Source organism: Gallus gallus, chromosome 5, assembly GCF_016699485.2.
Source record: "Gallus gallus isolate bGalGal1 chromosome 5, bGalGal1.mat.broiler.GRCg7b, whole genome shotgun sequence".
NCBI classification, from domain to species: domain Eukaryota; kingdom Metazoa; phylum Chordata; class Aves; order Galliformes; family Phasianidae; genus Gallus; species Gallus gallus.
The window spans coordinates 10260545-10275330 of NC_052536.1; the positions used below are offsets into that span (position 1 = coordinate 10260545).

The window sequence follows — 14786 nt, forward strand, 5'->3', positions numbered from 1 at the left end:
AAAGGAACTTGATTAAAAACAACTACAAAAAACAAAACAAAACAAAAAAACAAAAAAACATCAGTTTAAAGAAAAAAAAAAAAGGTTTACATACTACAGTTTCAATGAATAAATGTCCTTCCCACTTAAAGCAAAGTCTAACAACTTCCTTGCCTGAGGATCTATTGAAAAATCACGGGGGAGATGTACTAAGAAATCTTTCATTGTTGTTTTCTTTAGATGTTAGTGCTTTTACAGCTCAACTGTTGTCTTGCACATACCTGTGCCACAAGCTTGCCTGAAGTTTATTTCTATACTCCCTGTTGCTGGCAGCTGTCCTACAGAGCACTGAGCACAGCTGCAGGTCATTTGCTCAGTATCACGTACAGATCCCCCCTTGAAATCTGTTTGCAGTCTGCTGCCCTAATGAATACTGCTCTTCTCTTGCCACTGGTTGAGCTGTGCAAACATCCCCTTTGATTGCAGTGTGTGTTCTATGCAGTGGTGTTCTGACTTAACAGCCCTTTTATTCCTGCCCTTTCCATGAGAATAGACTGGGGAGGAGACAAGGCCCCATCTCTAGGAGCACGGGAGAGATGAGTAGGTCTTTATGCTGGAATGCATTTGCAAGGATAAAAGCAAGGGAATTCCACTTGTTCATACTGGCAATACAAATCCCTCTGGCCTGTAACTCAGGTGTTGAAAAAAGGCGGGAACTACCTGGCCAGCAAGCAAGCCTGTGGTGATGATGATGGTGCAGCCTCCAGGCCGCATGCATCCACGAGCATTGGAATTTACAGCTGATGACTTTACAGCTTATGTCTAGTCATGGAGGAGGAAAAGAAGAAAAACAAAAAAGGTTATTCTTTGTCTGATGACAGCTGGGCACCTGAGGGTAAACCCTCACATAGTGACTGGAGTGGGGGGTGAGGGGGGAACGGCAGGCATTGCCATGGTGATCCAGTTAGGAGACAAACTGGGCCACCAAATTGAGCTTCTGTTTTCAGAAAAATCTTGGAAACCAAGAGACTGTTGGCATGCAGGGATGCCTTTACTGTGAGTGGTTGGATTGAGGTTTGCTTTGGTGCAGGTGATGTCAAGCTGTTTTTTCCCTTGGTTAAAACAGGAGGCAAAACTCACAGTCTGCCAGAAAGCAAGGAAAGTGTGAGTGCAGAAGAGTTGTACCTCTCAGCATTTTATGGCAGTAAGCAGCATTATTGCTGCCTTTAGAACCGATAAACATTTTTATGTGGTGATTATTCTGCATTCCATAAAAGATAAAATACAGCTCTGGAGTGCATCAACTTGCCACCTATTATTCAGTTTCTGAACCTCAAAAGCAAATTCTTTTCCAGCCAAACTGCCTCTAAAATGCAAATTGCTAGGAATGTGACCACTAATCAGTTTGCTCCCATAATACTGCCATCTGTATAAATTGGTGTGCCCCTTGCAAAATGGGAGATTTTAAAGACTTTCACTGAGATGTTTAAAAAAAAAAAAAAAAGCAAACTAAGTGATCAGCTCAGTGGCTTATTGCCCAAAATAACTTTTGGTGGGGAGGGGCAGGTTGGAAGGCAATTGAGAATCAGTTATGCCCTTTTCTATCTCCTTATTTTAAATATTTTATAATGCAGCACACAGTGATGTAAACTCCATTTTTCTTGAGATTTTTATATCTAAGTGGGAAAATTTGTGAAAGATGTGTTGTAAGAAAAAATATGCTTTGGTGAAAGAACTAACTTTATTGGAGATCTCTCCCATTCGTAATCTCTGGTTATATGAATACTTGGTCATGGGCAGTGCTGGATTACCTCGGTAACATGGGACTCTGTTTCCCCTCCCAGTGCAATCAGATCTTTGGTTGTATTGCAGTTATCCCACTTAGTGGATTTCCACACAATTCACTTGCTAAATTATAGATAGTGAATGAACAAGCTCATATCTCTTGCTGTGAAAGCAGATTTTTGCATTGTGGTGATCACAAAAAAATCTTGTATGTGAAAGGAGAATGTTCTGAAGGTTCCAAAACCAGGATGCGAATGAAGGAATCTCAAACTCTGTGTGAAGTTGAAAAAGACTCAATCCTAGGAGACAGGCTTATGGTTGTGGTTTTTTTTCTTCCCCTCTTTCCTTTGAGTCTTGACAGTTGGCAGTGTTGCACTTAGACTAACTTATGATCTCCAAACTGAGGTAGCCTTTCTGTAGTTTTCAGGATGATCTTCAACATGGGTAGATTCTGTTCACCTCCTCTCTCTTTTTCTGTTGTTTTGAGGTTCTAAGGTATAGCTGTGTACAGTAAGGCTCAGATGAGAAATCCAAAACAGAAAACCCACACAGATTTCAGTTTGAGTTATTTGCATACATATGCATAGTGGATCCTGTCAAAGATGAACATAATTGTTTGAAATGAGATCTTCTCTTGAAAACAATAGGAAGATGGGAAACATAAAACATTAATTAACTACTTTGCACTGCTTCACGTTTGATTATTGGTTCTACAAGAACAGTTAATGTGAATGAATGCTGCAGGTAGCACCTGTTTCCCTCCCTCTTACTCTTCTGGTTTGAATTTTGCACTCTGGAAGTGTGGTACAGACATTTGTATATGTGGTCCCGTGCTAATAGAACCCAATTTAATGCACGGTTAGAAGGAGTCTTCATCACTTCTTGCTTTTGGTTTTATGGCTTCTTAGATTTGTGACACTAAGCTCAATATTGAATTGGCTTTTACTATCATAATTCATGCCTGTAAAAATGTGTTATAACGCAAAATGGCCACAGGATCCTGAGACCTCAAACGGACAGTACACAAAGCTTCAGATGGATCAGGTGTGTTGCTGAAGGGCACAGTGTATGTGTTTACTTTCCAGCTGATCACATAAATCCTGTCAGAATTTTACTCTTAATTTGATTTGTGACATTCCATTAACAGTTACTCCATGTACCAGAATAATAATAATAACTAATGATTCCCAGACTCCCAGAATTGTAAAATAAGGACAGGCTCTGTTTGGCAGAACAGATACCATGCTCTTAATATGGACAGGAACTGTTAATATTAATCAAATGAGATATAGTCTAAAATGACTTCTGGCTAATGACTTATTCTCAGGCTGACAGTGTTACTTGCAGGTAACACACTGTTCTAATTCTGGTGATTACTAATAATTGCATGCTAGATACATGGTTTTCTGCCTCTCAGAAAGAGAAATGATGTTCTTCATTGACCTTACTTTAAGATGTTACTGTTGAAACTGTGATGTTAGGGTGTTAGATGCGGGATGTCAAAAGTTCATGGATTTGCCTTTTGATTTAAGCTTTTACAAGGATGGACGTGAGAGCGGTGAATGAGTTCAAAATGTGAATTTAATTGTGTGACAGCCAGAACTTAATTATTCAGAGCATCATTCTGTGATGAAGAGCTTCATTAAGGCCACCAGTAGTAGGAGTTAATAAGCTGCACTTATTTCACCTTGAATATGTGCAGTTACTGTGATGTTTTCAGACAAATTTGTTTAAGAGAAACAGAACTAACATCCTCCCTATTTCTGAATTAATTCCATAAGTTACATTAAAGGATGGAGAAATAAGTTAAACTGGGAGGTATGACAAGATTGATTCTGTTTTCCCAGCAGAAATAACGTCTTTCTTAGGGCACTAAAAGCCATCTTGTGCTTCAGAAGCTGCTCTCACACTAAAACAGCTTGAGGAAGAAGAGGCTCCCAGCAGGGAGTTCCTGTAATGCAGGAGTCTGCTATCCTGGAACCAGCAGCTCGATGCCTACCAGATGCACTGCTGTCCTAGGACGGCCTGATTTCTGTTGGGTTGAATCTCCTCCATCTTTAATTTATAGGTAGGCTAGACAGTGAGCTTTCAGTTGCAGCATCAAGGTATGATGCATGTGTATGAGCAGGTTACCTCCTAGTTTTTTTTTTTTTTTTTTTTCCCCACAAGTGTAGTTTTCTACTCTCACTGCTCTTTCTGTGAGCAGTCCTTATATGCTGTTGCAAGGTGAGGTTTTGTTTTCTCTTTGTGTGGTAGTTTTCTGAAAGAAGCTTTTGGCTGTCTTTGGTGGGAATAAAATGTGGTTTGTGGTCTTTTTATCCACATCTAGTTAAACTTAAGGAAATAACATCTTAAAATCTAATTCAGTGTTGACAGGACAAAGAGAAAGATGAAGGACATGAGGAGAGACTGCCTTGAATACATCCAATTAGGACTAGAGGGAATGGCTTCAAGCTGCGCCAGGGAAGGATCAGGCTGGACGTTAGGAAATACTACTTCTCTGAAAGGGTGGTCAGGCACTGGAATGGGCTGCCCAGAGAGGTGGTGGAGTCACCGACCCTGGTGGTGTTCAAAGAGCATTTGGATGTTGTGTTGAGGGACATGGTTTAGTGAGAACCATTGATGAAGGGCAAATGTTTGGACTGGATGATCCTGTGGGTCTTTTCCAACCTCAGCGATTCTATGATTCTAATTCTGTGTGCACACTGCTATCTACCAGGAAAATTAAACATGATCATAACTTATTTATGATGATGATGCAAACGTATATAGAGACATTTATGTAAAATCCTATGGAAGTTATTAAAAGTTGGCCTTATTTAAGTCCAAGAATAAGTTCTTTTTATTATTTCAGCACAAGGGTGCTACTCAAGCTTGTACCAAAATGACCAGTATTGCAAATCAGAAGCAGTGTTATTTTTGGTACACTTGCCTAGGCAGCATGTCTGGCCAGCTGCGGGCCTGATCCAGCATTCACTGAAAGCTGATGAAAAAAAGACATAGCTTCTGCTAATGCTTCCCGTGAGTATCCATAGGGTAGATAAATTTATTCTTTTGTATGTATGTTATACATATATGCAATGTGTGTAACATTTATGTACACACCAGCTTGGGCTGAAAATCTTGAGCTGAATTCTAATCATAGTTTTGAGACTGGTTAAGATATAGGTGAGGTATTTTGTTGTTTCTGGAACATGAATGACCTCTAAGTAGGAGCTGGTTATGTTTTTAAAGCCTATTAGCTGTAATATGTATGCGTGTTTTGTGGGCAGACAACATTTAAAAACAAAAAAACCCTGCATTTTTGTCATGTTTCTAATTTACAGAGAACAATGAGATGCGATAATTATCTGTGTACTTTGTCACTGTTAATAAGTAATGGAATACATCAGATGTCTGATGTGTATGTGTGAGTATACTAGTAGTGGGCTGAGCTAATGGTGAGACGGCTTCAGCTTGTTGAGGAGCTGTTCATTTTGTAGAAGATGGTAAGTCCTACACCTCATGCTGAACAGGAGATGATCAGAGTCCATCAAGTCTGTATTTCTGCAGACTGAGTGAATACTTCCTGGTTCTTTACATGGTAGGAGAAATCATCCCAGAAATTAAGATTTTATACAGATATGTTTATCTTTGATTGTCTCGTCCCCAACTGGAGGTAGCACCCATCAGCTATTTACAGTAAAGCTGATGCTATGGTTATTTGCATTTGATATTCTTAAATCTATTTGACAAAGACTAAAAATAAAATAAAACTCTACTAATAGAGGAAAAAAAACTTTCTTCCAATTGTTAGAGCTATTTGTACATCATATGAAAAATGATTTAAAAAAAAAGACAAGAACCAACAAACAAGCCTGTTTTCTGATTGTGGAGTGTCATGGGAGAAGGAAAATGTGTACTAATGTTTTCATACCTGAGGATGTAATAATTCAGGTATAGTTTATCAAATATTGTACACTTGTAGTTTTTAAAAAATTAAGAGTTTTTCGTAACTGAAATTGCCCTTTAAATAAGAAAAAGCACACTTTTCTCACATGCACCTAATTAAAGGAGTATACTGAAATATGTGCTAAAATTGTTTGTGTACTTCTGGGAAGATTTGAGGTGGTAGGATAGAGGCAACATTACTCAAGTAATTTGGAGCTGGTAGTGAGCTGAACACGTAGCATGTAGAACACATTGTTTTGGTTCTAATAACCCTATGTATTAGGGACGTGCATTAGCAATGAGATCAAGTGGATAGGAAGGTAAGTCCTCAGCATCCATTAGGAGCAATTTGGAGCAGCAAATTTCTTGAATACTGATTGACTCAGCTTGCAGGAAGTAGGCAATACAAAATGGCAGAATTTCACAAGTGGTTGCATCAAAAAAACATTCCCCCTTAGTTGGTGACAGAGACAGCATTAACTTCCCATATCAAGTATTTTCTTTGAGTGAGATCCATTCATCCCAGGCTTTTCTTCACATCTAAGAAAGCATTGTTTTCTCCACTCTTCCTGCCTCCTCCAAATTCTTTCATCTCCTCATTCTTCTTGAGTCACGGCTTAATCTCTTCCTTAAAATATTTTACATTAGCTCTTCCTCCATCCATGTGGATGAGTGGGAATTGCTTCACTATTTCTGTAGACTAAAGCATCTGGTTTCTGTTCAGAATATTCATTGATTTATAATGGATAATGCCCTAATGTAAGATGGGTGTGGGTTTTGTTTTTTTCCTCATAGAGGACTGTGGGAGGGAGATGGTTCCCACTTCTTTGGTACTTTCTTATTTTTTGCTGTACAATCATATTTGGAGGATTCTTCTCAGGTGAAACATGGAGGAAGATGTGTACAGCATTTTGAGCTAATAGGAAAATTAAGTTACTTGATGTAGAAGGATATTTTTAGTGGTTGGACTCTGATCTTGAAGGTCTTTTCCAACCTGAGCAATTCTATGATTCTATGATCTAATACTTGAATTACTTGGACAACAATAATCTTTCTGTAAATGTAATATTAGCAGATTTCAAAATCATATGGCAGTGCACTTGCTTTAACTTTTAAGCTCTCTTTCTCATGATAACCTGAACAATTAGTCTTGCACTGAGAAGAAATTTTTTTAGTTAATGCAACATGACTTAAAAACAAAGCTAAATAATAGCTGTGTTGACTCAGCAATATGTTCAGCCCAGGTGCCTCTGACTGGCATAGTAATCCAAGGAGTTTGTTAATATACAGAACCCTGTATTTCCTCTGCCGTGAAATCATTGAATGGCTTGGGTTGGAAAGATCATGTAGTTCCAATGCCCTGCTGCAGGCAGGATTGCCACCCACTAGATCGGGTAGCCCAGTGCCTAATGTACTTACTGACTTGGGTTATTTGCTGGAGTTGTGTGATATCCTGAGGGGAAAAAAAATCTTTTGAATTGTTTCCAATGAACTAACTCCACAAATTAGTAGAGAATACCATGCCATGCTGGACTGAAGAGGCCTGAGTTTTCTGAGGTTTACTAAATGACCTTTTTTTTTTTTTTTCTTCAGATTGTGACCTATGGAGAAGAATACATAAGGGAATAAATATGGCTTTTAAGGGTGAGGACCACCTAGATTCCCTTCCTTTACCTGTTCAGCGGTAAGTGGTACTCTTTTCATATAGACTTAAGTGACTAAATGCTGCCAAAGCTACTTTCTTATTTAGGACCCCAAACTGAATAAAAAAGTCATTTTTTAATGGATTTCTAGAATGTGTTTACATTCTCCCTGGTATATCATGACAGTAAACGTGAAGTTACTGTTTTAAATGGGTGAGCTTGCTTGTGGTACAGCAATGACAGTTTACTGGATTGGCTCTTTGTCATGATGGAAATCTCTAGCACTCCCTCTACTCTGAAGACTACTGAAAACTATAAATATAAATTTACTGAACCTCGTTTACTTCCTCTACTTGTAGCTGTGGTACTAATAATCAAGATTCTACTGAAGTTTTAATGTCCCTTTGGGTGACTGGAAGTACTGGTGACTCTTAATCAATTGGTTTTTAGAATCTGGCTCCAGGTTGGCAGCTGGTATCTGTCACATAGTTTCACGTCTGTGATAATGGAGGCTTCATGGAAAGGGAAAAATGGATAACAAATACTATCATTCTATGTTTTCATTGAGCTACCGTCTTGATATGTAGCATAATTGATTTTGGGGGCTGCTGAATACAGGGGTAAAATCAGAAGCAGGAAGGATTGAAATTTCATTATTTTTTGTAGCTGTCGTCAGGCCAAATTTTCTTTCCTGCAGTCAACTAGCTGCTGACATGCATTCTCAGAATATGAGGCTTTTCTTCTCAATGAATTTTGGTATTTCTCTATTTTTTCACTATCTGAATCTTCCAGCAGATATTTTGATAACACCGCCTGGCTTTCAGTTGCAGAAAGACAATTTGTGTACACTGTCTTCTGGAAGAAATGTTAGGTGGAGGAAAACAGTTTGGGGATCCCAGATATGAAGTAAACGAGTACCATATATTGGATTCTATGTATTGAAAACCAGTGAGTCCTAGAAATTCTAGGTAATGAGGTGTGAAGTGGACTGGTACAAACAACAATGAGGTATACTGTCATTCATTAGTTTTAATTTTTATTCCATGGGATGTAGCTGTGGAATATTGCATCAGTGATGCACAGCAGTGCTGTCAGATTAATGACTTGCATTTGGAAATGCTCATATCTGATAAGGTGCTAGATATCTGGGTTAATTTCTTAGTAATAACTAATTCCTTCTGGAAGTTGAAGAGTAGTATAATAGTAGACCAACTGCTGTGCAAGAGCTTCCATTGCAAAATGGGTCAGTGAAGCCTCTTGCAGAAAACTAGATGCAAGCAGGACCAAAAGCAGTAAGACCTGTGGATGGCAAGGGCTGATCCAAGTGGCAAACTTTTCTTGCAAGTAAATGAGGATATTAGCTGCAGACTGTCCATATTAGTGATTGGAAATGTGGAGAAGTAACAGTGCGTACGGTGCTCAGATGTAACAGCACAGAACTGAAAAGTTCTGAAAGTTCAGCAGTTCCTAGCCTACAGCTTCAGAAAAGGAGACCTGCCTGTGAGTCAGTTCTGCTGTGTGCAGGGAGGCAGGAGGACTCCACTACACTATGTTAACAAAAATACGCACCTTGTGTTGACTCTTCACTGTATCTTACTGCAAGTTATGTGGGAAAAGTCTCATACAGCAGCAAGTGTTATGCTCTGGTGAAGTGCATGGCCCAGCAGGACAAGTGTTTGTAGTGAGATTGTAAAATAAGTAAATACTCTCTCATGTCCCCAGGTGTTTCAGTGTAGCTTCTGAAAATTGACTCTTTACTCTGTTTTACTCCGTCTTTCTATTGGAATTGCTTTTCTCATATTTCAGGTGAGCTTTCCAGATGGGAAAGCTAATGTAAAAGAAATGGTCTTTCTCTTAGGTCCCTTTCCTCTGTTCCTTTGTAATAAGAAGTTCATCAGCCTTTTTGTTTGCTTTAAATTAAAACAGTGTACCCATTTTTCATGGTAATCATGGTTTCTTGCACTTTCCATATTGCACAGTAAACAAAAATTAGCAGTTAGAGTACTGAATCTAAAGTCATTCAGCTACACAAAGGTACTCAAAAAGCAAAATAGGATGCTGGTTTTGTTTTCCTGGATTATATGTTCTGTTCACTCTTGTAACTGAGAGAAACTCAGTACAATTAGTACTTAAACTACAAAAACAACAAAACCCCATAAATACACAACTTCTTAAATACAGGACGTTTCTCCACGGAAACTAGGAATCTAAAAGTGAAACAAAGATAAAGTTATCTTGCTGAAAAATGTTGAAATTTGCACTACAAAACTGGGAAGCACTCTTGAAAATTAAGCGATGGCAGTGACAGAGTGAGTCTGTCTTCCCGAGCCTCAGAAATACAATACTGCTGGACTGTTCAATACATGCTCTGAACATCCTTACAGTTTTAAAAATGAACGATAATCCTCTGGGTTATAACTTCAGCTTGCATAGGAGCAAAGGCAACGCTGAATATTTAAAAGCTTTTTTGTTTTTTGTTAAAAGTGAATGCTCTTGTGAATGAGGAGCAAAAAGATAAGCCTTACTTGGTGATAAATTTAGACATTTTTTAATACTATTATTTTTCCTTACAGAGTTTTATGCCATAGATGAGAGTATTTTTTTCTTAATCACTGTGCTTCAGATGAAGAAGGTGAGGCAGAGCAACCAGACAAGTCTTTGAACTCTAGGCACATGTAGTTAAGATCTCTGAAAATCACTTCCTTGACTTGATCCACCTGAAATCAGAACAGTTTGCCACAAAGTACTTCTGTGGCAGAGCCGAAATTAGAATCCAGGTTTCCTGTCTCCCAGTACTTAACCAAAAGTCAGTTCTTCCTCCTTTTGTTACGTTTTTCCTTTTTCTGTTCTCTAAGGACCTGAGACATATGAAAGAACAATATGAATGAGGTCACCCCATGCATATTTATAGCCTTGCTCTGCTCTTTAAACTGTGCCATGTATCTGCAGGTGTTCTGATAACTTCTCTAAAGTATCTTAGGTGTCCCGTTACATAAATTAAGACTTTCATGCCCTCAGCTATTAAGCAGTTGTTAAAGTGGTAGTCAACTCTGGAGAGATCTGAATTTCTTTCAGTATGCCTTTTGTTTGTTGTTTTTTTTTTTACCCTAAATATATACATATTTTTTCCATTACCTTCTTTAATTTCTTGCAATGTTATTTTCTGTTTCTGCATGGTAGGTAATGGTGACTGGAGGTCTGCATGTGTATGCTTACTCTCTGATGAAAGGAAATATACAAGCCATATTGACTACATCTAGTCTGTACGCTATATCAGATATTGTGGAAATTACTGAATGAGTGAGGTGCATGCAAGGGCTTAAAAAAAAAATTCTGTTATAGGGATAACTTTAAAGTGGAACAAAGAACATGTTCAATATATCTAAAAAAAAAAAGTATATCTTGTAAGTCAATGCAGAGTTATAATCATAGGAGAACTAATACCTTTATTTTTTCAGCAGATCTTATGGACTGTGGAATGTTTTATGAGGGTGAATAGTGATAGGACAAGGGGGGGGAATGGTTTTAAACTGAGACAGGAGGTTTAGGTTAGATATTAAGAGGAAGTTTTTCACACAGAGGGTGGTGATGCACTGGAACAGGTTGCCCAAGGAGGCTGTGGATGCCCCATCCCTGGAGGCATTCAAGGCCAGGCTGGATGCAGCTCTTGGCAGCCTGATATAGTGGTTGGTGACCCGGCACATAGCTGGGGGGTTGAAACTAGATGATCGTTGTGGTCCTTTTCAACCCAGGCCATCCTATGATTCTATGGACATCATCTTGTTACAGGCTGCAGGATATTCTAGATTAATTGTTCACAGGCTTTCAGTAACCAAGTGGAAAAGAAACATTTCTAAGGCCATCTTCAAAGTTCTAGGACCAAAGCATTCCATCCATGAAGTGGTGGGAACCATGTATTTCGCAACTGTAAGTACTCTGCTGCTTGCCCAATAAACAAAGTGGTATTGATTGAAACGACGCTAAAAATTATGGAAACTGGAAGAAAAAAAAATTGCTTGGACTGAATTGCTATTTAACAGAGAATATTTGTCAGAAGTTGAAAACTGAAACTTGTAGCTAGAGAATTTATTTTATTTTTTACTCTAGAAACTGCAGTGATTCTACTTGGTTTTTCTTTGTTATCAAAATAACAAACATGCAGGCTTTCATGGAATATAGAGGCATCTTAAAATGAAAAATATGGAAATCTATAATGGATTTTTTTAAAATGGAAGTTACAGTCTCAAATGGAAAACACATTTGGCAATATGTTTCTAGTAAGGAGGATAGTGTAATGATCTTTGTAAAGCAAGATGCTACATTTTTACCTACTCAGGGACTGAATTAATTTAATATCTACATGTTTGATTTTTACTTCTCAAACTTCATGTGACCTCTATACAACTGAAAGGAGTTATTTTGATAACATTGCATTTGAGGTGCAGGACACAATGATGAGTCTTTCAGCATGTGTTTAATATTGCATTCACATGTTGTTTTTTTAATAAATACAACCTCAAACATGACTTTGAGGAAAAAAATTATATCAGCTTGTCAGACTTCTACCCCAAGTGTCTAAAATTACCCCAGTACTGTGTGATTTAGTTCTTGAAGTTGAAGGCAGGGAAATAGTTCTATCTAGTCATATAAAGAAATAATAATAATAAAACAGGCAAAATTACACAGGTGTATTCCTTCTCATTCAGTTGCCCAAGGACCTCTTGCCACTTGTGTTCTGTATGTGATGAGGATCTATATATCTTGTTGTGACCTGTTCGTGTGGGTTTAAGCTCAAGATCTCTTTTCTAGTGAATTTGGGGCAGCAAGTAGTTTTGGTTGCATGTTAGTTTATTGAAATATTTCCTGTTTCACCTATCTTTTAAATATGAAATGCCCAAGTGAATGAGTCCTACGGATGTGATTTCTGTGAATTAGCCCATGTAAAACGATTCCCTTTTTATCTCGTTCTAGTTTGTTTTTCTAGCACTATCAATTCTTGTTAGCTGTTATAAGCCACCTTTCTACTTTCTCTGTATCTGCACGTCTTCTATGCTTTGTAACCATTTCTATTATTAGTGCTGATCCTCATAAGACTTGTCTCTCCTTTTTTAATAGCGTGTTGACTCTTCAAGAACAACAACCCATTTGTAGGCATGCATAACTTCAAGATTGTGCTCAAGTTCATCAATATAATTGCTTAAATAGAGGTGCTTGAAACGCTTTGTCTAATCAGTGATTTTACATGTCCTTGTGCTACTTAGACATCTTCTGTAAGTGTTGAGTTCTTTTTGTTCGATGGCTTCCTATAGTATCTGCTGCTAATAATAAAGGGCTTCTTCTGTATTTCTGGCTTTTCCCATCTACATCATGCAAAGTGAACTTCCTGCCTGATAAACATTCCTTGTGAAGTGAAAAACAACATCTGTATTTCCTATTTGTATTTTACAGGTTACTTATTGTTGCAGATCTGGTCCTACTAATTTAAATCCTACGTTCTCTCTCGAACTCACCTGTCAGGGCTCTCTACAACATTTAGACAAACACCTAAGAAACTGTAGGGAACAAATGCACGTTATCTGTGATGCACAATCTGGGAGTTGAATATTTTTTGATTGTTGTGCTTCTACAGCTCTATGAATTTCTGCTTCATTAATTTAGAAAAACCACTTGAGAATATAATGCTTTCTATGGAGTTGAAAACAGTTTTGGAAAACTTTTTTTGTAGTAGTAGTAAGCTCCACGAACAGCATGTTACAGAAGAGAGAAGAGTGCTTTGCCAATAAAGCTATAAATAACAAATTTAGCTGTAGCATAGTCCGTGGCATTAATGATACCTCATATAATGACCTCGTGTTCTTTTCATTTCACTTGGTTACCCTATAGCAATTCAGTAAAGAATCATAGCTTAAGGAAGGGGACGTCTATCTTATCATAATGTATTTTTTTTTTGTTTTGATGATTTATATTCCATCTGTAATAAAACTGAGAGTAAAATTTGTTTGCCTTGTTGATACAATTTGCTTGATTTGTTGGTAGAAGCTAAATCATAGCTACTTCTGTGTGTCCACGTGCTATTTCTAGGGAGGATTTTCAAATGTCGCTAGTTGACGGGATCCAAAGGATGATGTTAGCAAAGTAGTGCCTATTGATTTGCCATCATTTTGTAGCACTCGGGAGGAATATGAACTCAACAGGTTTTTTCTTTGAATACATGGGTAAAATATCTTTGTTCCTATATTCAGGATGTTAAAGTGTAGGTCAGCAGTTTAGCTCAGAGGCAATAAAAATAATTGCATTTCACTTGTACTTTATGTATTTTGGGGGTGTGCAAGTCTGCCAGAATTCAAGATTTTTCCTAACCTTTTCATTCTGATAGTTTTATTGCTATAGCTTTACATTAATTGTATATTATGCTGCAGAAACATGTTATATTACTTCCCAGAGATATGCTGTATAATATTTTATGTTGAACTCTAGAAGTCACAAAAGAATTCTGGCTTTTAACCTGAAGTAAGTTTGAGTTTGTCCATTATAGTAATTGAGAAGTTGGAGTGACTTTAAAGTGTGAACAAACAGACAAATTTAAACAACCTCTTCAACTTGCCTTACTAGACCTTTCTTCATTAAATGTTGGTATTTCATATTTGTGGCTTGGTGTTAGTTAGGGACAGGTTTTTTATTAAATGATGAAGCATCTTTCATCTTTAATGACTAAGAATTCACCCCGAATCTCAGGGACAGGGACATATTTCAGAGTATGTGATACAGAGTATGCAGAGATTGAACTGTTAGTATAGCCTTTATCATATAAGAAGCTTAATTATTTTCAGAATGCATGTTTTGAAATGTGGAATTCTGTAGAAAATACACTTTATATTAAGAAAAAAGACCACATCTGCCTGATGAATATCTTAAGATAACAAGTGTTGTACTTGGTATCTTTTCTGGATAGGACCCTTTCTAACTCAGTCTTATTTCAGCAATTTCTGCCTATGAAATAGTTGATCTGCTTTATTCCAACTGTAGCATTAAAGCTCTTTTTTTTCAGTTCACAGGCAGTGTGCCATGTGTATCCCCCATCTGATCTCCCCAGGAAAAAAAGATGAGACAAAAATGAAGACCTGAAAATGTTTAGTTATGGTACCACCTTAAAGTATATAAGCATCTTACTTATTTGTCATATCTTGCTTATTTGCTGTAAAGGCTTGGGAAAAGCATTCCTCATTAAATACCATAGAAAAATTAAATAGCTCCTTTGAGATGTTGTTAAGCAATAATGTTATGTTATACTATATTAGAACCATGAATAGCTGAAGAGCCCCACTTTTGGCTTTGTGTTGCCTCTGAGCTTTCTGGCACCAAAAAATGCTAAGCCTGAACTGCATCTGAACCTAGTACATTAGCAGTGGGAAAGGAACCTCTCCCAGCAATTGTATGGCCAAAGAAGAG

The 14786-nt window shown here is 37.7% G+C and overlaps 1 protein-coding gene across 1 annotated transcript in view; it reads left to right on the plus strand.

Annotated features, from left to right (window-relative positions):
- INSC (inscuteable homolog (Drosophila)) overlaps nt 1–14786 on the plus strand; it is a 105269-nt gene that overhangs the window by 14983 nt on the left and 75500 nt on the right. The window contains exon 2 of the mRNA XM_046941998.1: nt 7288–7378. Coding sequence (XP_046797954.1) covers nt 7288–7378 — 91 coding nt within the window. The remainder of the gene's footprint in view (nt 1–7287; nt 7379–14786) is intronic.